Below are 26,730 nucleotides of genomic sequence, written 5' to 3'. Positions count from 1 at the left end.
TAGGAGACCAGAAGAGCTGTTTTTCTCCCGTGCACTGTTTAGATGAATACTCAAGATTAAACAATAACACTGGAAACTGCAAATGGATGTTATTTTATTATGATATTTATTTAATTCAATGATATTTATTTTATTATAATGCTATTTAGCTCGCACTTATATTCAATAGACTCTATTGGTAGATTTAACTGCTTATGGCAACCAACTGTATTTTTAAACCCAGAATAAGCTGTTGGAGGCCGTCTGATAGATGCGATTGAGGTCACACAGATCTGCATTCAATCCTGACTCTGCACTTACTAGCTGCGATAGTCAGCAAGATACTTTACCTCTGTGAGTCTCATTTTTAGTTCATCTATAAAGCAGGGTATAATGATACGTATGTCATAGAGTTAATGTGATAATTAAATAAGATAATAAATAGAACACTCTTGGCACTTTGCCTAACAATAAAATTCTCAACAAAGAGTAGCTACAAAGTCTCTATAACTGATTGCTGTGTAGCAAACTACATCAAAACTTAGTAGCTTAAAAACAAAAAAATCAGCTCTTATTTGCTCACTAATCCATGGGCCAGCAATTCGGACAAGGCTTAGCTGAGTAGTTCTGCTGGTTTCATTCACAGGATTGCAGGAGTCCAAAGGCTCCACTGAAACTCGACAGTCTAAGATGACCTTACTCATATACGACAGCTGATCCTGGCTATCAGCCAACCTTCCATCTCCATGTGGTCTCTCATCCTCAGAGAGACTGGTCTGGGCTTCTTCAGGGGGTGGCAGCTTTCCAGAAAGGCAAGAACAGAAGTCGCAAGGCTTCCTGAGGCCAAAGCTTGGAAATCCCATAACAATTTCTACTACATGCTGCTGGTCAGAGAAAGTCACAAAGCCAACCTAGATTCAGGAGGACAGGGAAACTGGGACCAACTGTTGACTGGAGGATGCGCAATGTCACAGGCACAGAGGCACGCATTCAGGGATGGGAAAAACTTGTGGCTGTCATTTGCAATTTTCTAAAGTTGGCAAAATAGTGACAAATTTTTATAGCACCTATGCTATCTTTCAACATTAAATATTTGCAGAATTTAAGTTCTGAAGGCCAAAAAAGAAGTGCTAGCTTGAGTTTCCCCCAAACGAGAGTAACATTTGACCTGCTGCTTCAATGACAGATTTTAAAAGACGAACAACATCCAGTCCCAGTGTCTGATATGATTATGTGGGCTTCTTTGGCTGCTTTTCTGTGCCTGGATTCTCAACACTTTTCTACTGGCTTAATTCAATGAGTTTATTCCCTCCCCCCCTTTTTTAAGATTTTTATTTATTCATCTGAAAGGGAGAGACAGCACAAGTGAGGAACAGGGATAGAGGGGCTGAGAGAGAAGCAGACTCCCCACGGAGCAGGGAGCCCAATGCGGGGCTCCAACACACGGCCCTGGGATCATGACCTGAGCTGAGGGCAGATGATTAATCAACTCAGCCACCCAGGCATCCCTCAATAAATTTATTTTCATCTGACTTAACAGTTTTACCTTCAACAAGCAGCTTTCTAATTGAAGATTCCAAAACAAATAGATCACCAAGAAATCAGGATTGAGTATGAAGTACTTCTAGAAACTATATAGTTTCTAAACAAAACAAAGAAAAACGAACCAATGGAAAAAGTATACAATATACTTTTGTTCTCCATGAAAACAATCACTAGAGAAAAATTTAATTTTGTGATACAGTTACTTAGCGAGGCCCATAGATCTATTCATACTGAATTAAGGAGAGAGAAAATAAAAAGAAGTAAATTAAAGAAAATAACTTTTATATCTTTTATGAAACAAAAAAGTAGAATGCCAAAACAAAACTTGTAATCTATCTTTAATTTATTGCGTCAAATCTCATTTTAATGAATATCTTTCTAACTTTTTTGTCACGGTCACAGAAAATCACAAAATGATAACTGCTACCAAGGCTTTCTTTAAGATGGTGTGTCTCCAAGAGATTTATCTTGAGAGCCACAGTCCTTAATACAACAAAATCTGTTTGTTTTGGAGAATTTTGCGGGGCAGGATATGCCACTGAACACACTGCATGATAAGAATTGCTCCTTCTGGAAGGAGAGAGGTGAAAGAAGGAGCTGCTTGCTGTTTGACAATATGGTGAGCAGAGAAGCAGTTTGGGGAAAGGCTAATTCCCCCACTGACATTTCTACATTTTCCAATGAAGAACTGATTCCTAAACTTACCATTTTTTTGCAGCTAAGAATCTGTTGTAACGCTGCTCCGTAGAGAAACAGTTGGAAACTCAAGCAGTTTTCAATTTTAGACAAATCGATGCTGCCAAAATTATAATACTCAATAACAGAAAACTTCAATAACATGAAATGTGCCTAATCTGCTTTTTAAGGCATGGAAAAATCCTGATTATTTTATGAGAAGTCACATAAGAAGCCAAATACACATTCAGCTAGAGAAAATATCACTAGCCAGTGCCATCTTTGGTGGCGAGGTTATTTCTCCTCCTGAGTGAACAAGGCAGCCTAGGGTGTATATTGAAACTAGATCATTCTAATTGATAACGAAAGATCAAAGATGATCCCAGGCTATAGCTTCTGTATAGGTAATCTACTTCCTAATTTATTTTTACAGGAAATCCTGTAAATATCTAAAACACTCTGATTTTGCTTTAATTATTTCAAAGCGCTACACAAGTGATAGCTATACTATACAGGTTCACATGGAAGAGTTATCACTTTTGAAAAATAGTGACTATTCTAACATTCTTTAATTATACTGCTTACTAATCTTAATTGCCACGATTTCAAAAGACAGTTCCAAAGTGCATCTTGAACAAACAGAAAAGCAATTAGCCTAAATTAATTGCTTTGCTGATGTGATTTGCAGTAGGTATGCTTGGTGGTTTTGAAACTCCTGCCAGTGCTTTCACAACTTGATGTTCTGATGATTTTTTAGCCTATTTTTGCACCAGAGCAATTAACCAGATAATTGTTCTAATGTGAACCTGGCCTTAATCAGTATGTTTAGGTTCATAGTAGCAATTAACCAAATATTAAACATACTTTAAAGAGCAGCACTTAAAAGTGCTACAAGAAGAGTTAAGGAAAAACTTGCGATTTTTTTCTCAGACAGCCACACTTTTCTCACCAAGAAGCAGGAAAAAAGCTGTAACTGTCTCCTCTGCCTCTTTTCAATTAACACAAGGTATCATTACATATATGAAAGGCAAGTGAAGTTGCTGGCTCTTCATTCAGAAGTATTCCAAAGACCCTATTACAAGGGCAAACCCAATGATTCAACATTAAAATCCTATTGATTGTTCAAAAAAGGAGGCTATGGCTTTCAGATAAATAGCATGCAATACATAAAGCAAGCTCTATCTGAATCCAGACAATGACATTAAATCCTCACCTTATTACATATCAACTCTATTCAGAAATAAATAAATTTGGAAGAAAGAGGGCATTTGAACCAATCGCCTGGATTCTAGCCAGAGTTCAAGCCAAATTTAAAAGATTTATACATCCTACAAAAGCAGCATTTATAATTCTCTCACCACGCAGGTATTAAATTACTTCTCTGACCTGGGCCCTATGCGAGGTGCCAGGGGCTGTGACGGGGGCAGGGGGCCCGAGGCGAAGACACAGGTCCTCCTTACCAGGAGAGAAACTCAGACACAAAACATCATGCAGCCCCAAGATGATATATGGCCCAGCCGAGTGACCACTGTGGATCCAGCCAGCCGGTTACACCATGCAGCGCTTCATCACAACCACCATTATTATTTCATCTTTTCCTTAAAGAAACTCACATTCATTTTAAGGGAAATCATCAGTAGTGCAATTCTAACTGCTAATGAAACAAGTCTGCTTTTCTGACTTCAGCAAGTGAGGAATTATTTTATACCATCTTAAATTAAATATTTTATCAGTTGGGGAATAATATACGTGGAAACCCTTCTGTTTTCATGAGGCAAAGGGCTCAAGCTGCAAGTGCTCTGTCATTCTTGTCTCCACGTCTTCATGTCTTCTTTCTTAATTTCTGAAAGGACTGTCACACAGAAAACAGCCCAGGCACATATGCGTCAGGTCTGCCATTTTTAATTATTACCAATCAGATTCCAGCAATTTCTCCTCTAGTTAAACATGTGTGTACCTATCTTCTAAAATACTTCTTTATGCCACAGTTCATAAAATATTTTAGGCTGAAGCAAATCTCTTGCACTAAATTAATAACTAATCACAGGAGATATTTATCATCTCCAGCCTTTTACAGGAAAATTGTCAGATTTAATCACCTTTCTCATATTTTCACTATTTACTGGGCTTCATTTATCATACATTTAAAATTTTTGACAACAGTGAGTTATTTTAATTACCATTTCTCGTTGTAGATTAAGAAGAAGACAACTCCCAGAGGGGACTGGAGAAGGGAGGGATGGTCCTAAGTTTATCCAAGCAATCGATAAGCTATTACTATTTTTATCAATAAATGATGATTTTTCTTCACTGATGCCAATTTTAAAACAGGTTTAAGGTTAGGAAGCCTCCAAATCCATGAGTATACCGTACTGCATTCATCATCACATAAAACACGACCCATTTTTCAAAAAAAAAAAAAAAAAAACCACGTCCCATTTTTCCCATAAATTTGATCATGAATTCTGATTTCATACGATGTGAGACATGTTTTTTAATCCACCAAACTAAATGATTACTATACGTTTACTCACATTTATATTCCCTGAGAAACACAAAAGCAGTAGCAGCATTTAGAGTACTGCATCCAGAAAAGCTAACAACATAATTCTATAGACGCTCTGTTAATTATTATTTGCAGAAATGTTTACTTACATATTACTGCTCAATAGGAACCAGAGACAAAGCAGAAATTTAAAATTACCATTATGTGTCAGAACTACCATAAAAATTCACATTATTCTATAAGACCAAATAATGTGAAGAAGAATCAATAAGACAAATCCATCCATATCAAATACAGCTCCCATCCCATCTCCAGAATTGGAGTTAAAAATCAAAGCAAGCTGAGACATATACATCTCATATAGATATTCCTTTCAAGTGATTTTATTAGATTAAATACTCTACAATATATATCAATTAATATTTCCTTATACATGACACTTGGTTACTTGAAGAACCTAAAAAAAAAAAAAAGAAAAGAAAAAGAAAAAACAATGGAAAAGTTCCTTGAATTTGCACTAAAAATTTTATCTGAGGATAGACACATGAATCATTTTATCAGAGAAACTCTACCTCTTGTACAAAAGTATCATCAGCTATTTGAGAAATCACATACACTAGGGAAACTGTACAGATTAGTTATAGCAATTATTATCTTACCAAAGGTACTGAAACCTTCAGTAAAGTTAACTTCCTTCTTTTCAATGCAGTGATGACTTAAAGTATATACCCAGTATTTTCCTTTGCTCTGCAATGGTTAAACATTTGCTACAACTGACAGGGAACATTCAGATAAAATATTTGTAAAAATAAATCTGTATCAGAAAGACAAATATATGATTTCACTCATGTGTAATTTAAGAAACAAAACAGGTGAACATAGGGGAAAGGAAGGAAAAATAAAATAAGATAAAAACAGAGAGGGAGGCAAACCATAAGAGACACTGAGCTCTAGAAAACACACTGAGGGTCACCGGAGGGGAGGTGGGCGAGGGGATGGGGTGACTGGGTGATGGGCATGAAGGAGGGCACGTGTGTGATGAGCACTGGGTGTTATATGCAACTGATGAATCACTGACGTCTACCTCTAAAACTAATAACCCACTGTATGTCAATTTGAATTCAAATTTTAAAAAATAATAAAAAAAATAAATGTGCATCATCATATGCTTAAATAAATACCTATTCAAAATTCAATTGTGAAATTCTTTTCAGTACCAACTATGAACCGGGCCCGGTACAAGACACAAAAAAATGACTTTCTACTTTTCTTCAATGAACTTAATAAGAAATGAAGAGCATTTACAAATGGGGTTGTTGGGGGAAAAGTGCCTTTCATTACAAAATTGGCTATCTTGAAAAATCTACAACTCTATGTAAGATACCCAGAACTTGTCACCTATCAGACATCCCATGGGGAAAAGAGAGGGTAACATTCTACTGATGTTAGAATGACCACGCCTGAGCTAGGGTGACCATGTGATCTATCACCCACACCAGGACACTTCGGAGCACAGAGGGAACAGAACAGCGTAACACAAATGCTAAAATTGACGGATTTTCAAAATGACAAGAATGGACCGGAAGTGACATGAGGAAATCAGGACATTGGGTCACTCCGGGTCTGAGGCAGAGTAAAGGGCTGAGAGAACATGAGCCCTTCGTGGTCAGAGCCCAGATTTTGAAGACATATTAAAATGGGCTCCAGTCTTGGTTCCACCACTACTTGTGAGCTACCTAGCCTCTCTGGGCCTGAAGTTTTACACTTGAAAATGGGGTCAATTTCTTCCTCGGGGCTGTTGTAAAGATTAAGTCAAACAACGTGTGTAAACACTTATTAGCACAACATATGGCACAGACTGTAACAAATGACAGAGATATTGTTAGCTATATTGCTATTACCCATGGTCCAAAAACCAAAAGGGAGAAAACATTATATCCTCTGACCTTTCTGGTATCAGAAGAACCAATTATGGGTTTGTTTTTTGTTTGGTTTTTGTTTTGTTTTGTTTTTTTTAGTAGGCTCTATGCCCAACATAGCGCTTGAACTCACAACCTCATGGTTGAGTTGTGCGCTCCAATGACTGAGTCAGCCATATGCCCCTGGGACCCATCATAGGCTTAAAGAGAGGGTCCTTCTGTAGAAGGACAGAAAAGACATATTTTTACAGATGGTCTGAGAATCTGAATAGTAGTTACTTTAATACCACACTACTCTTCTAGGGATGGTCTTACAAATAATTGTAAATATAAAAGAGGGTGTCAAAAAATATGCCAAGCTTAAAGAGGTGTCACCAGCACAGAAAGACTCCATTCTGTCCCTATAACTCCCTCAGAACTCAATAAAATATCTCTTATTCTTTTTGCAAAAATATGAATAGATGCCATAGAAAGTATAATATTACGCCATAGATCACAAAAATAAGCTAAAATTCAGTATTTCAAAAGTTCCAGCTAGGCAGGCCAGCCACATTATTAGGTATGCAGACAGACTGTTCCACCTTCTCCACAGGCAGGACAGTGCTGCTATAAACACCACCACGGAGCTGCTTCAATAGTCGGTGTTATTTTTGCCGCCTCTTTATTTCCAAGTTTTCAGACTTTTATAAGAGAAAATTGTTCAAACTCCACACTCAATACTCCAAGGTGAAAAGCATTCCTCTCCTCCAGACCACTTAAATTTAATAGAAAACAAAATATTCTCAAACTCAAATTCAACTATGCCTGCTGGATTTAATGGATAGGTTTGTCCCCCTTGGGCAATCTTTAAACCTCAGTCTCTAGGAGAATTAAGTAATATTAGGGGATTGAAATGAAATAAAATTCTAGGTCCGCTGTGACATGACATTCACAGGAAGATGGTAGATTATCCACCCAGTCCTTGAACACTTATAAATACAATATATAGCATATGCTCACAAAACAATTCTTGGAAATAAAACACAATGGGCACTCGGCAAATAGTTTATATCACCAACACCTGCTCAAATCCTCTCTGAACTTTATTTCTAAATGTCACCGTTTTTTTTTTTTTTTTTTTTATTGAATCAACGGAAATTTGAAAGAAGAAACAGAATAAACATCCAGAGAAGATCAGGGAGGTAGAGAAATCTTTATAGGAAGCCTCATTGAGTTCTACAAGAGCCAGGGCACTGTCAGCCTCCCTGGAAGGGCAGGGGAGGAATGGGTCATGCTACACCTTTAACCTAAGTGCACCTAAAAGGCTCGAAAGGGCTAGCCAGGGAAGAAAAGAGAAAGAACAGTAGTAAGAGTTTTCTTAATTCTGTACACAGAAGAATCACGAGTCAAACACTGAGCACTGTAAAGAAACCCACTTTGCAAAAAAAAAAAAAAAAAAGAGAGAGAGAGAGAGAGAGAGAAGAAAAGAAAAAAAGAAATCCACTTTGCAAGAAATAATTTTAAATCACAGCCCCGAAGTTGGAGGGAACTTTATAAACCAGTGCAGCTCTCTTTGTAATTCAGGAGGCTTTTTGGTAATTCTCTTGTTTGAACACTAGGCTCAAGTGTCCATTTTGGATGGCAGGGGATGAAAATAAAGTTGTTGTGTTTTTTTAGGATTTTATTTATTTATTAATGAGAGGCACAGAAAGAGAGAGAGAGAGAGGCAGAGACACAGGCAGAGGGAGAAGCAGGCTCCATGCAGGGAGCCCGACGTGGGACTCGATCCCGGGTCTCCAGGATCACACCCTGGACTGAAGGCAGCGCTAAACCCCTGAGCCACCCGGGCTGCCCAGAAAATAAAGTTTTTGACTCATTTTCAGCTGAATTCTGTCTCATAACTTCCACCCATTGGCCAAAGTCCTGATGTCGGAAATAATGAAGAACTAACTTAGGCCAATTAACTATTATCTGTTAATATATCTTATTAGACTGGGTTTAAAAGAACTATTTGGTTTGAAATAAATATCTTTTTAAAAACCTCTACATTCTCGATTTTGATAAAGGAGAATTCAGTCTGTAGACTGCGGACGGGCAGATAATAAAAAGGCGTATGTCGTGCCTGGCAGGAATGGTGGGTGACTGAATGGCCAGAGAGAACAGCCCCTTCCTCATCCTGGAAAGACTGTGAGTCAGAGTTGCTGCATCTGTAGCTTCTCCAAGAGAGAGCCCAACCTCAGAACTTTTATGAGAACTATTCCAATTTTAAAGTGCTGGCAACTAGATCAACTTTTTAAATATCGTATAGGCCAAACAAAACAGCTTCATGGACGGGACTCAGCTGTAGCCAACCAGTTTGCAATCAATTGGTCTTACTGCAAAGCTTTAAGAGAAAATATCCATAGTTATTATTCTAAACACTAGTACGTATAAAATGAAATAGCAACATGTTATAAATGCTATTTTATATTTGAAAGAAACTGGGCACAATAGCCTAAGATTTAAAATTCTCCAAATTTTAGAATATCCACTGATGCAACAGCTCCCTTGACATACATATAAGATTCACACAGCAAAATTAAATCCTTAAAGAAAGTCTCCTTAGTTAGTGATAGTCAACAAGTTTAATATATTCGATTTTTTTTAACTGCGAATTCAAAGAATAAACTGCTAGCTAGGAAAGTTCGACTGGTTAGCCACATAACTTATTTTAACAACCAGCCTGGTATTTGTTATTTTGGGAACACTAGCTGATGGGTGCTAGAGAAATTTTCATTTCTCTTATATTGCTATCCTGATCCATCAGCAAGTATGGGCAACAGTTAATGAATGGATCATATATTTGATAATGAGTATACAAATCATGTGACTGAACTTTTCTCAGGACTAATGTTAAAAACTGAAAACAGGGAGATTAATTTTCTCTTGATAGCCAAATAAAAAATTTTAAAAAGCTTTTGTAAAGATCTATTAAAATCAGTTAGATTTCATTTAATTCTTCTTGGCAAAAAAGAACAAAAGAACCATTAATGTCTATCACTAAAGATGCTCAGAACCATTCAGCTTTTCACATATCAGCTTGCTACATCCAAAGCAGGCTGCTTTTGGACTCTGTGCCAAACATACAGAAACGATGGAGACCAAATTGGATGTGAAATAATAAAAGATTCATATCAAATACAAATAAACATTTCAATAAACTTAGAGTCAGACACAGCAGAGGAGATATAACAACCAGATGTTTTTAATTTAAGTCACTGATAGAAATAGTCAGTGTCCTCTTTTCATAAACCACTTGGATTTTATTTGTATTCAAAAGCAATGGTAAATGTCAAATGACTACTAGACCATCCTTCTGAATACAAGAAAATATCATGCTGTTTAACTCTCTAAACACAAAAAAGTGCTTTTAGAAAAACAAAGATAAAGAACAGCACGTCTTAGTCCTACACATCAATTCAAGAACCACAAAATGCTAAAAGATACCAAGAGCATGGCACTATAAAGACCTTCAATTACTACATATTTTAAATTTTTGAATTTCAAAGAAAGTTTACAGATAAGAACTTTTAAGGTCCAAGATAAACCTTATATCTAAAGATCTGAATATCAAAGTTTATCTTCATGTAAAGAATCCTTTTCCAAAGCCAGCACCATTAAACATTGATCCTTTTCATATGTACAACGTATAAAACAACATCTAACGTTTCTATTATACTTTTATTATGAAAGGAAATAATGAGATTACTTTTTAAAACTAAGAGTTTTACATATAAGTGTTGGTTGTGAGTCCCAAAACTATAAAATGGAAAATTGACCTGTCAACCACCATTTGCTTTTTCTCGTTTGTCCTCACCCAGTTCCCAATGCATCGATGATGGAAAAATACATCCATCGGCAAAGCCAAAGGAAAGTTATACAAATGGTCTACGTATAATAGGAACAGTATGACCTTCCACTAAACAAAAGATGTTGAAAGGATTAAAAGAACAGGTAAAAAGTGCCTATCAATTACCTGGGTAATTAAAGTTACTTTCCTTGTATCTTTATCTTCATAAGATAAATCTTTATACTTTCCTTGTATCTTTATAAGACTCACTCTTATCTCACTCATTAAGTCTTATGTCACCTAAAGAGAGAGCACCTTTAAGAAGAGGAGGCACTCAGTGCCCTACAGTCTGAAACATAGTGCCAAGTATTTAGTAGGGGGTTAATAAATGCTTCCTGCTTTACTAGAGGATAATAATAATGAACAAATGTAAAACAGACGCTAATTGATAGGCTAAATGCATTAGTGCATTCAGTGCCCTCTGGATGAAAGGTGACTAACCCATCCTGGCTAAGTGCTGAAATTATAATTAAGTCTGATGGGAAGTCCTAGATTTATACCAATATAATTACAAATATTACTTAGCTTAGTGATAGAGTATGGCAAGAACAATGAGATGAGTAATTTAGATGATACTGCAAAGTGGGTTTTAATGTTTGAAACTTCTATTACAGTACACAGGATAAGTGCAAGTAGTGTAATTAAAACCTAAAAGAGTCTGATTTTTAAAACTCCACTGCTCAGCCTCATTAAAATGCATATTTTCTCAATTAATCCAAACTTTTCCATTAAAAACATAAAAATACACTTTCATTCCTTGCAAATAAATCTCTACAGTACATATATTTAGGATCAAATACCAAATAACCATTACAGTTAAGTAGGAAAGAAAATTACTGAAATAGCAAGAGCTTTGAATACATGGAGCCTAACAAAGGGAAGAAAAGGCAAAGTGAGGGCTGCCCACTTTCTCATTTGTAAATACTCACTTGTGACTAAATAAGCCTTTGAAGAGCTAGATTAGAAATCCCTAAATATCTCTATTTAAAGGATTCAAACCTAAGCAAAATGTTTACGTAGGAGATAACCCTTCTAATCATATATGGACTGCTTATTGACCCCTGTATTCTTTAATTACTGATTCTTCTACATATGTCAGGTACACAGAAAACTGTTGCTGAATAAAAGGCAATGGATTTCATAATCATTTTGTCGGAGAAACAAGTTTTTCTTTTTTTAATTCCACACGTTACTAAGCAGTTTATCTCAATATTGAACTGATGCAAAATACCATAGGATAATGCTTCCTCGTGTACTTTATCTTATGAAAAGCACTTAAAAGATCATTTTTAAATTGTCATGTAATCAACTGTAGAAGAATGTTGATTACAGAGAACTTTATTTTTAAAATTCTTACCAATTCTCTTTAGATTTCATCGATGTACTTTACATGATGATTACTCAAAACCAATAAACACCTTTTATAAATGATGACCATGTGACCAGATTATAAAGCTTTTCAAGAAAAATTTTACTAGGCAAGAGTCAAGTCAAAGGCTATCATATAATTGTAAGAGTCATGTAGGGTAAGTTAAGAAAATGTCACTAGAACTTACCCATAATTGTAAAAATGGAGAACATATAACTTTCAAGTACAAACAGAAATTAAAAGAGGAGGGGAAAGTACTTTGAATTTAAAGCATTCTCTGACACAAACAATAAATCACTGCCCCTATTTATGAAAAAGTCTTTTAATCTAAATAGGTTCTAATTTTAGCTGAAATAGTACTTTCTATTTTGAAAGCAAAATATTTTGAGGGGCTTATCTTTAAAAAGAAAACACCCCTAAAAGTCACTGGGCAAGCATCCTGTCTCATGCCTGTATTTCAGAACCCACCTCAGTTAATTGATAGTAGGGGAACACTTACACCAAACTTGTTTTCATTATAAAGAAATCTACTCTCAAGGATTCTTTCATCTTTTTTCTTTTACGCAAAGAAAAATGGGTTCATCATTGTTTATAAGAAGAAAACTACCCATTTTACACATTTTTACTCTATATGTTAAACTGTCCATCACATGACCTCCATTTCCAAAACAAACTATACTGATACAGAGAACAAAACTTCATGCCTGAGAAAGCGTCTGAATGCATCATGTTTGAAATGGTTTCTGAGAATCATTTTCCTTGACAAGTAAACAGCAAGTCAACCACAAAAGTTGCAAAAACATTAAAATGACAAATAAGCAATATACCTGGATGGGTGACAAAGAAAAATTCGACAGACTGCTGTTATCACTGTTTAGGCAAACATTTGAATCAAAGCACATAAAACCTTGTCACAAATATGAGCAATGCATGGATTAAAAGTATACAGCTAGATGGTTTTCAAATCTTGAACGTATCTCTTGTAAAAGGCACGGCTACATTAAATCTTCCTTAAAATTGACATGCCTTGTCATAACGATAATTAGTATTTGGTCAGTGGAACACACATTTCCCTCTGGAAAAGTGCTTTTAAGATGTTACAATGGTTACCTGTCATTTATGATCCAGTTCAGACAGAGATTGAGAGAGCTAAGATTTTTGCACCTCTTGACAATTTCCATCACAGTTTCATTATCCAGTTCAGTGATATGACGTAGGTCCAAGCTGGAAAGATTTCGTAGCTAATGAGATAAGTAAAATGAAAGATGAGAAAGGTTAATGCTACATTCATTCTCAAAAATTGTAGTTTATTCCAAAGGAGAGTATCACCATACAATATTTAAAATGGGTAACAGTCTAATTAAATGAAATTCATTCATATAATACTTTACATACTGAATTAGAAATGAATACAGAAATCTACTGTAAGCATATGAATGGCAATAAACATTAAAATCAAACAGATTTTATTGACATTTCATCAAAATCAAAAGTGAGCAACCTAAAAGGTGGGGGAGCTGTTAAACATATTACATTAAGTACCCATAGTTTGATAAGATTATTCTAACACTGTTCAATTTTGATATTTATTTTCATGATTATAATGCCACTTGTATACACAAGTGGTTTTCTCACTTTTTAAAAGATGAGATATGAATTAAGTGGTTAATTCAGAGATACTCTGGTGATATTTTACCAACATACTCAAAATTGAACTATTACAGGTGGTGTGTTTCACCACATAGAAAGCAATATAAAATATTGTTTAAGAAGTAAAGATTTTCACCCACAACTATATGGTCAACTAATCTTTGACAAAGCAGAAATGAATATCCAATAGGAAAAATAAAATAGTCTCTTCAACAAATGGTGTTGGCAAAACTGATAGCTACGTGCAGAAGAATGAAACTGGACTACTTTCTTATATCATATACAAAAATCAATTCAAAATGTATGAAAGACCTAAAAATGTGAGACAGGAAGCCATCAAAATCCTAAGGGAGAACACAGGCAGCAACCTCCTGGACCTCAGCTAAAGCAACTTCTTTCTAGAATAAACTATTGGGACATCATCAAGATAAAAAAACTTCTGCACAGTGAAGGAAACAATCAACAAAACCAGAAGGCAATATATGGAATGGGAAAAGATATTTGCAAATGACATATCTGACAAAGAGTTAGTATCCATAATCTATAAAGAATTTCCCGAACTCAACACCCAAAAAACAAATAATCCAGTTAAGAAATGAGAAGATACAAATAGACAGTTTTCCAGAGAAGACGTCCAGATGGCCAACAGACACACGAAAAGATGCTCAACATCACCCATCATCAGGGAAATACAAATCAAAACCATGATTAGATACTACCTCACACCTGCCTAAAATCAAAAGCACAAGAAACAGGTATTGGCAAAGATGTGGAGAAAGGGAAACCCTCTTACACTGCTGGTGGACTGCAAACTGGTGCAGCCACTCTGGAAAACAGTATGGAGGTTCCTCAAAAAGTTAAAAATAAAACCACCCTACAATTGCACCCAGCAATTGCACTACCTAGGTATTTACCCAAAGGACACAAAAATACTGATTCAAAGGAATATATGCAACCCGGCATTGACAGCAGCATTTTCAAAAATAGCCAAATTATGGAAAGAGCCCTAATGTCCAACAACTGATGAATGGATAAAGATGTGGCGTATATATATATAATGGAATCTTATTCATCCATCAAAAAAAGTGAATCTTGCCATTTGCAATGATGTGGATGGAACTAGACTGTATTATGCTAAAGTGAAGTAAGTCAGTTGGAGAAAGACAAATACCATATGACTTCACTCATATGTGGAATTTAAAAACAGATGAACATAAGGGAAGGGGGAAAAAAGGAGAGGGAGGCAAACCATAAGGGACTCTTAACTATAGAGAACAGAGGGCTGCTGGAGGGGAGGTGGGCGGGGATGGGCTAGGTGGGTGATGGGGATTTGGGAGGGCACTTGTGAGGAGCACTGGGTGTTATATGTAAGTGATGAATCACAAAATTCTCCTCCTGAAACCAATATTACACTATATGTTAACTAACTGGAATTTAAATAAAAATTTGAAAAAATATATTTTTCTCCAGGTATCACCTTCCCTATATCTCTATTTTCTCTCCTCCTTCCCTGAAGCTTCCTGTCTTTCCCTGATGTTTAGTCTCCAAAGAAAGTTACTAATACTGTTTACACAAAGATGGAAATTATCCTCTTCAAATAAGCTTAAATCAAATAAGCTATTTTTGCTTAATAACATGCAAAGAATTAATGTGGAAGCAAGTGGTAACCCAAGTTAACACTCCTTCTAAATATGTCTATGCCCTAATATGTTACTTATATGACAAACCAGACTTTGCAGATGTGATCAAAGTTATGGATTCTGAGATGGAGAAATTCTTATGGATTAACAGGGTAGCCCCAATCTAATTACTGAGCTTTTATGTGCAGGCAACCTTTCCCAGCTAAAGTCAGAGAGGTATAAAGGAAGGAGTTGCAAGAGACACGTGAATTCTGAAAGGGATTCAATTTGCCTTTAATGGCTTTGAGTATGGAGAAAAAGAGCAAGGAGCCAAGGGATGCAGGCATCCTCTAGAAACTGGAACAGCCCGGAGCTTAAAGCAAGAAAGAGGGACTTCAGATGTACCATCTTAAAGAACTGAATTCCATCAGAAACTTGAAGGAGTAAGAAAACAGACTGTCCGCTTGAGCTTTCAGAAGGAAACACAACTGAGTCAACACCTTGAATTTAGCCTGTTAAGACTTGTGTTGGACTTCTGACTTAAGGAACTATGGGATAATAAACTTGTGCTGTTCTAAGCTACCAACTTGTTATGTCAGCAACAGAAGAGAAGCACAGGGCATTTCTAGCACTGTGACGGGGCTTACCAAGGACTGGCCAGTCTTCACACCATCCTCGAATCCTTCTGTAGAGGGAGCAGGTTAGTACTACAGGAAGCTGACCTGCAGCTGTAACCCAACCCAAAGGCCTCAGAGGAGTGAGACAGCCAAGTTCCACTCAAGACTCAGTTTGAGCTTCAACCCCAAAATAAGACACTGGAATCGCTACTACTGTTGGCCCCAAGGGAAAGAAATGCTCTAAAACAGCACTGTTCCAGAAAACTTTCTGATGATGAAAATGTTCTTTATCTCTGCTGTCCAATATGGTAACCACTAGTCATATGCAGCTACTGAGCACTTAAAATGTGACTAGTGCGAGGGAGGACCTGGATTTTTAACTTATTTTCTTAAGTTTGTATTTACTTTTTCTGCCCATTTTCTGCCCATTGTGGCTAGTGGCTGCAGTGCTGGACAAGCAGCTGGAGAGCATGGAGTGTGCCGGGCAGCACTCAAACCCTCGTTTCCAACCTCAGGGAAGAGTGGCACAGAGTGTTCACGCAGAGCCACTGCTCACTGCTCCCTGACACATGCTGCAGAGCTGAGAACCAGAGTTACCTAAGGGAGATGAAACATGAAAATGTCCATAATAGGAAATTTTTTCTAATTGAGACAGGAATCATCTATTCACTAAGGGCTGAATTCTAAGCGCTCATCAAAAGAGGAAAACACCTCTGCCATCAGTCTACCGGGCCAGGTGTTCAAAGAAGCCACTAGTCCAGTGAGAGACTCAAGGCAGCAGTCTAGAATGGAGGCAGGACAAAAAAGAAGAAATGAGTGCTAACAAATGGGTTCCGACTCAAGGCACCGTGAGCTCAGAGCTCTGGCAACCCTGGAAGATGCTCCGTACCTGGCCACCCGAGCACACCGCAGAGGGCACTCGTCTCTGTTAAAATAAAACAGACCGTTGTGGCTATCTGCAGGGGCCCCAGAGAGCAGGCCCGTCAGAAGCAGGGCCGAAGCCTGCGTCCCCTCCCCTGGGGTGCTCCTCCCTCCTCTCGCTGATAACCAGGCCCAACACCATGCCCAGGGTGCAGGTAAGCTGCTCAGGCTCTAACATTCGGCCCTCAACCGGACTCCTGGTCCCTACCCTTTACACCTCTCACCATAAATGAGGCTGACTGGCATTAAATGAAGCAACAGTGATCAAAACATTTCAAAGTATCTAAAGGAACAAAAAAATAACTACATAAAATATAAGATAAACAGCAAAATACAGTTTTTATAGTCTTTCTGATCACTAAAATTCACCTGAAGAATCAAAAAGCTCATACATATGTTTCTTGTTATGTTTTCTTCCTGACGCATCTCTACGTGGGGGGCACAGAAGCTGAAATCGTTCAGAGTAAAGGCAGGGCATGGAGCAAAATGGAAGGCTGTGAGTCAAGGGCCAAAATTTTTCATGAAGGAGCAGAAGACACCAGGAGAGTAGAAGACGCCAATAAAATGGGAGAGATCACGGTAACGCCAAAGGCACAGGTGTCAAAGTCTCAGTGTTTTGTTAATTATATTTATCGTTTTTATTTTTCACGGGAGGTAGAAAACTGATGGTCTGGAAGCAGCTACAGAGAGCAAAGAGGCTCTTGCCCCTACCTCCTAACCCTAAGAAACACAGAGAGAAAATAAACAGGTATGATGGGGAGAATTCTAAAATACCCCGTGACCTAGGTCCCAGTATAATGCTGCCCCTGTGCGTGCACAGGACCTGTGCATATGATGGGACAGGCTCCTTATAAGGCAAAAGTGAAGGGACTTTGCAGCTGTAATTAGGGTCCCCAATCAGCTGACTCTGAATTGATCAAAACAGACTGTATCCTGGACGGGGCTAACTTAGGGTCAGAGAGACTGTCCTGCTGCCACTGAAGCAGTCATTACTCAGCCATACTGGAGAGGGACTGCAAAGCCTCCAAGAGCTGAGAGAAATTACTGGATGAAGGTCAGCAAGATGCTGGCAACCTCAGTCCTATAACCAAAAGAAAATGAATTCTTCCAACAACTACCTGAGCTTGTAAGAGGATCTAAGCTCTAGAAATGCTTCCCCCAACTGAGACCTTGCTTGTGGCCTTGTGAGACACTGAACAAGGCCACACTGGGTATCTAGACTCGGGGCCCTTGGAAGGGACATTGTTTTAAGCTGCTAAACGTAATTTGTTATGAATCAGTAGAAAATTAACACAGAAGGGCTTCAAGGGACTCTCTATCCTTGAAGAGAAGTCAAGTTTCTCTTAAGACAAGGGAATATCCTTAACCATTTTAAATCCTGAGGCCCACTGCCCTCCTTTAGACACAGATGCTTACAAAGGAATAGAGGGAGATGCTTGGGCCATTCAGCCTTCTCCTACGGGTGCATCTTCAGTGCCCAGAAAGTACTTCCTGGGAAAACAGGCAACTCTGATGTGGCCACCCTTACTAGCTCCATACTGTAGTAGGGGAAGGTGTTGCTAAATTTCTCCAACCACTCCTCCTCACTCGTGGAAAGATGAGTTTATTGGAAATGCTTCACAAAAATGTTCACGGCTTTTACTCAATTTGTATTTTGTCAAGAGCCACGGGTTTACTATACATATCCTAATACTGCAAGAAGTTGTCTTTTTACCTTCACGTATCTTTTATTTTTCACAGAAATTTGTACTGGGATGGAAAAAAGTAGCTGTTTCACTAGACAAGTTTTCTTGTTCTTGATTAAGCAAAGGTGAAGTTAAACATACCAAGGATCAGAGTCACTATTAAATCTGATACTCTTATTAATGCCCATTTTAGTAATGTATCTTATACTTCTACTTTCTATACAAAAATCACCATTTTCTTAAACTATATCATTTTTATAGTTAGCTGTCTTTACAGGGTATTTTTTTGTATTTCTAATCAAAGTTTAATTAACATACAATGTTACATTAGTTTTAAGTGTATGACATAGTGATTAAACAATTCTATAATTATCTCATTGCTTATCACAATAAATACAGTCACCATATGTCACCATACAATGTTTTTACAATATTGTTGACGATATTCCTTATGCTGTACTTTCTATCTCCATGACTTACTTATTTTATATCTGGAAGTTTGCCTCTTAATCTCCTTTATCTTCTTCACCTATCCATTACCCCCACCACCACCACCACCAACTTCCCTTTGGCAACCACTTGTTTGTTCTTTGTATTTAAGAGTCTGGTTTTGTTTGTTTGTTGACTTGTTTTATTTTTTAGATTCTACATACAAGTGAAATGGCATATATCTTTCCCTAATTTCACTTAGCGTAATACCCTTTACGCCCATTCATGTTGTCACAAATGGCAAGATCTCCTTTTTAGATGTTTGGTAGAATGCACCTGTGAAGCCACCTGGTCCTGGACTTTTACTTGTTGGGAGTTTTTTGATTACTGATTCAATTTCATTACTAGTAATCAGTCTGTTCAACTTTTCTATTTCTTCCCAAGTCAGTTTTGGATTGTATGTTTCTAGATATTTATCCATATCTTCTAGGTCGTTTAATGTTTGCATATAATTTTTCATAATATTCTCTTATGATCCTTTGTTTTTCTGTGTGTCATTTCTGATTTTGAGTCCTCTCTTTTTCCTCCTTCATTTCTGATTTTGAGTCCTCTCTTTTTTTCTTGCTGAGTGTGACTAAAGGTTTGTCAATTTTGTTTATCTTTTCTTTTTTTTTAATAATTTTTTTTTTTTATGATAGTCACAGAGAAAGAGAGAGAGAGGCAGAGACATAGGAAGAGGGAGAAGCAGGCTCCATGCACCGGGAGCCCTACGTGGGATTCGATCCCGGGTCTCCAGGATCGCGCCCTGGGCCAAAGGCAGGCGCCAAACCGCTGCGCCACCCAGGGATCCCAATTTTGTTTAGCTTTTCAGTGAACCAGATACTGGTTTCACCAATATCTTCTTTTGTTTTTTAGTCTCTATTTCATTTATCTCTGCTCCAATCTTGATTATTTCCCTCTTTCTACTAGCTTTGGACTTTGTTCTTTTCCTAGATATTTTCAGTGAAAACACCCAAAAAGTCTTTATTTCTGTGGAGATATACTGATCTGGAAACATATAAAGAACCAATAGGGATCCCTGGGTGGCTCAGCGGTTGAGCCCCTGCCTTCGGCCCAGGGCCTGATCCTGGAGACCAGGGATCAAGTCCTGCGTCGGGCTCCCTGCATGGAGCCTGCCTCTCTCTCTGCCTCTCTCTCCCCCTCTCTATGTCTCTCATGAATGAATAAATAAAATCTTAAAAAAAAAAAAAAAAAAAGAACCAATAGCCTCTTAGAGCTGCAAGTGCTGAGTGGCTTGCTGGGCTTATGTCCTGAGAGCCTACTCATATCTGGACCATACAAAATCAGAAATATATAAAATGGACCTTAGAGATGCTGGAAAATACTCTGAAGCATGACTATTAAGGCTGTGAATGTTAAGGATAAATTTTGCTATGTGTAACCACGTGCATATGCGAACTATTAAATATAGCCATGTATAATACATATATAGCATCATTTTATTTTCTAGTTTTTCTGTATTATAGTCACTAGGAAGACACAAAATCTTAAAGATTTTATGCACCCACAAAAATATTTCCTGTACTTTTATATTTTGTGGTCTAGCACAACTTCAACACAGTTTCTATGTGAACTCTTACATAGCTCTTAGCTTCTCTTACTGTAAATTATCTTCATCACAACACTGTGAATGTACTTAATACCCCTGAACTGTATACTTAAAAATGGCTAAAAGGTAAACTCTGTTATGTACATCTGAGCATGATAAAAAAAAAAAAATCATTTCATCAACCAGGACATAGAAGGAGGCTGTAATAAATTTGTGTAGAGTTGAAAATTTAAAGCTGTTTGTGCCAGTTCAGTCCCCTCACATTAGGAAAAATACTTGAGGGCCAAATAGGTTTGAATAGCTTTTATCAAAGTACAGATAACGGGGAGAGAAATGTTAGTAAATCTAAATTATTTTACAGATGTGGGGAAATCCAGGGATATCATCTAGAACTCACAGAAACACAAAAAGTAACAACTCCAAAAACTATCTATATATAATAAAAACTCTAATTCTAGTTGATTGACTCTAACTTTTAGAAATCCTGCATCCGACCCCATTCCTCAGTGCAAGGTGAGCCAGATAATGACACTGACCTATTTTTGGCTGCTACCGCCCTGTTTACTGTCCATAAATGAAACATCCCTTCTCTTCCAATGGAGCACAAACTCACACATGAGGAACCAGATTTATTTCGGCTCTCACAGGTTGAAGAGGGTTCTACTCTCAGATTCTTTTTTTTTAAGATTTTATTTATTTATTCATGAGAGACACACACACAAGAGAGAGAGAGGCAGAGACACAGGCAGAGGGAGAAGCAGGCTCCATGCAGGGAGCCTAACGTGGGACTCGATCCCGGGTCTCCAGGATCACGCCCCGGGGCCGAAGGCAGGCGCTAAACTGCTTAGCCACCCGGGCTACCCTACTGTCAGATTCAATTAAGGCTCATTTTATGATGAAGTGACAATCCCTGACTATGCTCATGTGGCCTTCCTTCCCTATGACCACTTTGGCCAGTTCAACATAAAATCTGACAATATCCAAAGGCAGTTTCAGGAGGCAAATTCCTGGATACCAGCATTATTACAAGACACATACTGAGTACCTCTATGGGATGCATTTTTATTGAAAACTCTACCAACAGCTCTGTCAAATTCATCACACTCCTTCCCTTGCTATAGGCATGTCATAATAGCGCCCTCCAGGGTTTCATACAAAGCTCCCTAAACTAATTCTTCATAGTGTGAAACAAATAATTACATTTAGGAAACTGACATTTTAATTAAACTTACTTTCCTTATAAATTCACTGGTAGTCTTGGGTTATACAAATCACAGAGGATCTGAATAAACAAAGACTTACAACCAAAACCTCATAGATGCTTCACTCCAACTTTTAAACATTTAGTAAGATGTTTTAAAAGAAATCCAAGTCAGAATGTAGACTGTAGATAATCAACTTTCAGGTTAATTCTTCTTTTATTGAGAAAAATATTATTTAGAACTAATTCAGGTTAAAGACTAAAATTAGTCAATGACTGGTATGGCCATGTATGTACTTAAGTATAAAATGAGACACTAAAATGTTACCTAGGAAACAGAGTCTTGAAGTATTATAAAAAGACCTCAAATGGCTTCCAAGTTCTCTTAAGACTCTGGAAAAGTAAAAAATTAAACAAAATCCTCAATTGTGCAAATTAACTATGGTGGATGAATCAACGTAGGAGGACACACAGGACCTTGGCAAAGGCAGCAGGGCTGTTCCACCATTTCAGGCTAACAAGGATATCTTACTTAGGGAAAGCCAGTTGGAGGTGATAAGTTTTAAAAAGAGTAAAAACTTCCGTGTAGTTAAATATGTTGAAATGCCAACCAATCCTAAATTACTTCTTGCCAGCCCTGCAGATGTTGGTTTTATTGGGACTGGGTTTCTAAGCAATTGGTTGTAATCTGTAGGGAGCAAAGTCAAGGGTAAGGACAGGCTGCCCTGCTGAAACTGGGGTGACTGGGGCTGTAGGTCAGCACCACACACCCCCCTGCCAACTGCCAAGACGGAGACCATGGGAGAGAGCAGAGGCGCGGGGAGACAAGGGTCAGAGAAAGGCAGTTTCTTTGGGGGAAAAGTCTCCTGTTAAGGACAGGGAGGGAGACACAAGCAATAAAGGAAAGGGGCAGAGTGGGAATTGCTGTCCCTGAGGATAGGACGGCTTCTACACCTTGACAGGGTCTGGTGTCTACATTTAGAGAACTTGGTTAGACAAGGAAGAGAATGGGGGCACCTCGGTCTGAACCTCAGCTTTGTTAAGGCCTGCACTCCAGCATGGAAATGGGAATAATAATTGAGCTGGATGAGTCACATTTAGGACCTTGGGCAAAAGCTTTCCAGCACCTCATAGAACCAAGAACCTCAGGGTGGAACGGAAAGCTTTTAAACAGCCTGAGATCACGGCACAGACAAAAACCATGAAAATAGGACTTCCAGGGTACTGAATGCTGTCACCTCCCCAGTTGCGACCACGTTAATTGTCTGACACCTTCTCTACGTATTCCTTCCAACCACTGCCTTCTTAATCATGCTGGGCTGCTGTCTCTTTGCATTAGTTCCCAATCCAAGGTCTGTTTCACTCTGCCATTCCCCTAGTAGATCTGACATCTTTTGCCACTTTATTCACATCCTGTTTTGCTTTCTAGCATACCTTCCCGCAATGCTTCTCAGAGCTGTCCCTTCTAACTCCTTCCTGGCACCTTACCAGCCAGATTAATCTTCCTTAAATAACTTTGACCATTATCTCTCACCTTCTCTGAAACTTTTAGGGAATAAAAATATTTCAACTGCAAAAAATGAATCCCAGAACTTGCCTATCAAAGCCCTTCACTGTCTACTATTGCCATTGCCTGAAATCTGTTCAGCTAGCTGAAAACTCTTTCCCCAAATTTTGAGAGGTTGTTTTCACTGTACTCAAAGAGCTGTGCTCATTACTCTAAAACTGCTCTCCCTTCACTCTTTTTCTCAGGTGCCTTGGAAGTACATCTTGCCTCTATGCCACTCTATTCAACTGCCTGGTGCCTACCTCATCTTCTCCACAAAGCCTTCTCGATTACTTTAGAGAGAGGAAAAATTAGTGAGTCTTGGAAATACAATATACTTGCCTAACACAAATTATCAACCAGACAGTCCCAATGTCACTATGCCCCTTAGATAGCAATCATCAATTGGCAGCAGCTGCCAAGGGACCAGGAGAACAATCTTCCCTTCCTGCTTCAAAGTACTTGGGTGTCCCCTCTTTGTCTCTATCAATTCTTTCACCTTCCCCTCCCTGTCCCCTCATCATCCCTGATCAGCCCTTCCCAGGCTGTGCAGTCCAAGACCAAGCTTTCATCCCAAACACTTGACATCTAATCTTAATGCTTGCACTGGCCCAAATCTAGATGGTTGTGAATTTTCATTCATTCGTTCACACTTACTTAAATGTCTCCTAAGCACCTGACCCTGACTTGACTGCATATTAGGATCACATGGGGGAACTTTTTTTAAAAAATACTGATAACCAGGCCCCATCCTTAGACATTCTTCTGATTCACTGGCCTCGGTAAGGCCAGTGGTATTTCCGAAAAAGATACCCAGCTGATCCCAGCCTGAATTGGGAACCACTTCTCTGATGCACGGCTATTAATATCTAAACCCTAAAAGTATAAAAATAATTTGTGAAGCTCAGCCTCTTCCATCACTCAAAAAGGAATGCAGAAGATATTATTCCTATGAACAAAAACTAATTTTGAGCACCTATTATGTACCAGAGGCTATGCTAGCTGCTCAAAATACAGCAGTGAACAAAACAGACAAAAATCCCTGTCTACACTCCTGGTTGGAAACAAGTGAGGGGAACAATAAACAAGTAAAGTATATAGTAGGTTAAAGTGCTAAGTACTACTGAGAAATCATAAAGCAAGGCAAGGCAGATAGAAAACAGTGGAGGGAAGGGAGATGGGATGTGATTTAAATAAGCAGTCAAGGATGATCTCATTGAGAAGATGATCAAAGAACACAGATTTGAAGGAGGTGAGGGAGCACACAAAATATGGGGATGTCTGGGGCAAGACTCAGAGCAAAGGTCCTGGTGTGGGAACAGGTGAACATTTTGAAGGATTAGTGAGGAGCCAGAGGGGCTGTGGCAGGGTCAACAGAAAGAGAACTAACAGGAGACATAGCCAAAGAGGTGAGTAAGGAAGGGCAGACTACATGAAACTTTGTAGGACAAGGTAGTAAGGATTTTAGCTTTTGCACTGAGGAATTTGGGAAGCCACTGGGAGCGTTTGTGTGGGAGTATGACTTGATCTAACTTACATTTTTAAATGATCTTCCCTGTGAGTCTAGAATAGGAGCAAATGTGGAAACAGGGAGAGGCTACATTGAATTAATCCAGTCAATCAATATCAGTGACTTGGACCACAGTGACAGCAGCCGGACAGGATATGAAAAATCAGATTTTGGATATATTTGAAAGTAGAAACAACAGAATTTTTTTTGACAAATATATCATGGAGAGAAAGAGAAAAAGAAGAATCAAGGTTGATTCTAAGGCTTCTGGGTTGAGCTCATGGAAGGTATTGTTGGCATTAACTAAGATGGCTGGTAGCAGGTAGGAAGAGTTTGGTTTTGATTATGTTATGTCTGCAATGCCCATTAGACAGCCAAGAAAAAATGTCAAGTAAACTTAGAAGTCATGAGCACATAAATGGCATTTATACTTCTAAATTTAATATATGGAAGTTTAATTATATAGAAATATGCTAAATTCTTTATATGTAAATTATGTAATTTACATTTAATTATATATTTTTATAAATAGAAATTATATAATTTATACATAAATTATATATAAATAAGTTAAATTCTTTAAGTACAAGGATAGCAGCCTTCCAATTTGTAGTGAGTAAAGGAAATAAAATACTACTTAACTGATAAAATTAATATGCAGGCATACATACCCATAGTAATAAAATATAATACATAATGAGCTAGCCTGATTCTAAAAAAATTTAAAAATGCATTAGCAGCAATAGGCTCCTGAGCCATCAGGGGCAGTTACAGGCTGGTTTCATTTCCTATTGAGGCATAATTCAGCCTTCGTGGCTCCCATGCACATCCTCTGTACAACTGCCTGGGATGCCCACAGTCCGAGCACAAGACTGCTCTTCGTACACCCACTGATGTTGCTCAATCACAGCCTAGAAAAAAGTCATTGAGAGACTGTTCCTCCCACTGGAGTCCAGGCAAACTACCACAAATCAGGGCCATGGCTATTCGCCTTTGTGTCATGAGCCCAACTAGCTATATTAGGTACATCAAACTCATTTATTAAATGCTTATTGCTGAATGAATAAATTTGACATCAGGAGATATTATTCATATGAACAGTAACTACTTATTGGGCACCAATTACATGCCACAGGCTATTCGAAATACTGTTTCAGGGAGTGTGAATCAAACTTTAAAGATAATTTCACTGATTTAGGTTTCCAGGGATCAAGTATCCCTTTAACTATATCAAATGCAGGATCTACAGCTCTGAAGCTCCATGTTTTTAAAAGTGATATTATATGAACATAAATTTCACAATATCGAAGCATTACATAACCAAAAACAACAATCTCGTTCCACAGAATTAAAGATCATTTTAGAACAAGAAGCATAATCAGTTCACTATTTACATGTTTGCTTTTAACATGAAGAAACAATTTTTTAAAAAAGCTTCTATAAGTTGTCAGCATTTTGAAGTGTGTGACAGGAATCCTGAATAGTTCACCAAAATTTTAATCACTGTCTTCTGCTGCAGAAATGTGAATTTGTTAATTGGATTTCTGCATCTTAGTATACCAATTCAGAATGGACGCTCCGCTCCTCCTCTTTCACTCTGGCAGGCAGCAGTCTCTAATTGACTTTTTCCTGGGACTTTCCTTTTCACCAAATCCCTTTCTATTTTCCATATAAGATTTCTGGAGCTCAAAATGAACTACAAACAGCACTTAAAGTTAGCAGCACTAAGCAGCCCTGTCACTTTTTTACCCAGCAGCAGCTAAGAAACAGAACTTCTCCTCAATTAAAAAAATAAAATGTTCACACTGTTTCACTTAAAAAAAAAGAAAAAAAATCAAAGCTTAAATAAATTAAGGGCAAATTAAGTCAAATGTGAATGCAAACAAGGGGAGATTATTTCATCTAATTGGACTGGTTGTGTACTTCTTTTTCATTTTCTTTTACCAAGGTCAGAGATCTGTTATTTAAAAAAAAAGACAGTTCAAGGAATTCTGAACCCATTTCAGTCACTAGCATCATACAGCACACTTCAGTGTGTCAAAAGTTTTGGAAATACATTCCAAAAAAAGGTTTTACAACCTA

The 26,730-nt window shown here is 37.8% G+C and overlaps 1 protein-coding gene across 2 annotated transcripts in view; it reads right to left on the bottom strand.

The window, feature by feature from the left end:
• FBXL17 (F-box and leucine rich repeat protein 17) overlaps positions 1–26,730 on the bottom strand; it is a 495,621-nt gene that overhangs the window by 295,970 nt on the left and 172,921 nt on the right. For both annotated transcript variants that reach the window (XR_005987299.1, XM_041751974.1), the window contains exon 6: positions 12,972–13,102. Coding sequence is in view for 1 of the 2 variants with exons in the window: in XM_041751974.1 (XP_041607908.1) it covers positions 12,972–13,102 (131 nt within the window). In the remaining variant the exon portion in view is untranslated. The remainder of the gene's footprint in view (positions 1–12,971; positions 13,103–26,730) is intronic.

This window comes from Vulpes lagopus, chromosome 4, assembly GCF_018345385.1.
Source record: "Vulpes lagopus strain Blue_001 chromosome 4, ASM1834538v1, whole genome shotgun sequence".
In the NCBI taxonomy this organism is placed as follows: Eukaryota; Metazoa; Chordata; class Mammalia; order Carnivora; family Canidae; genus Vulpes; species Vulpes lagopus.
Note: the sequence above shows the minus strand (reverse complement) of the source record. Positions and strands in the feature narration are given on the sequence as shown.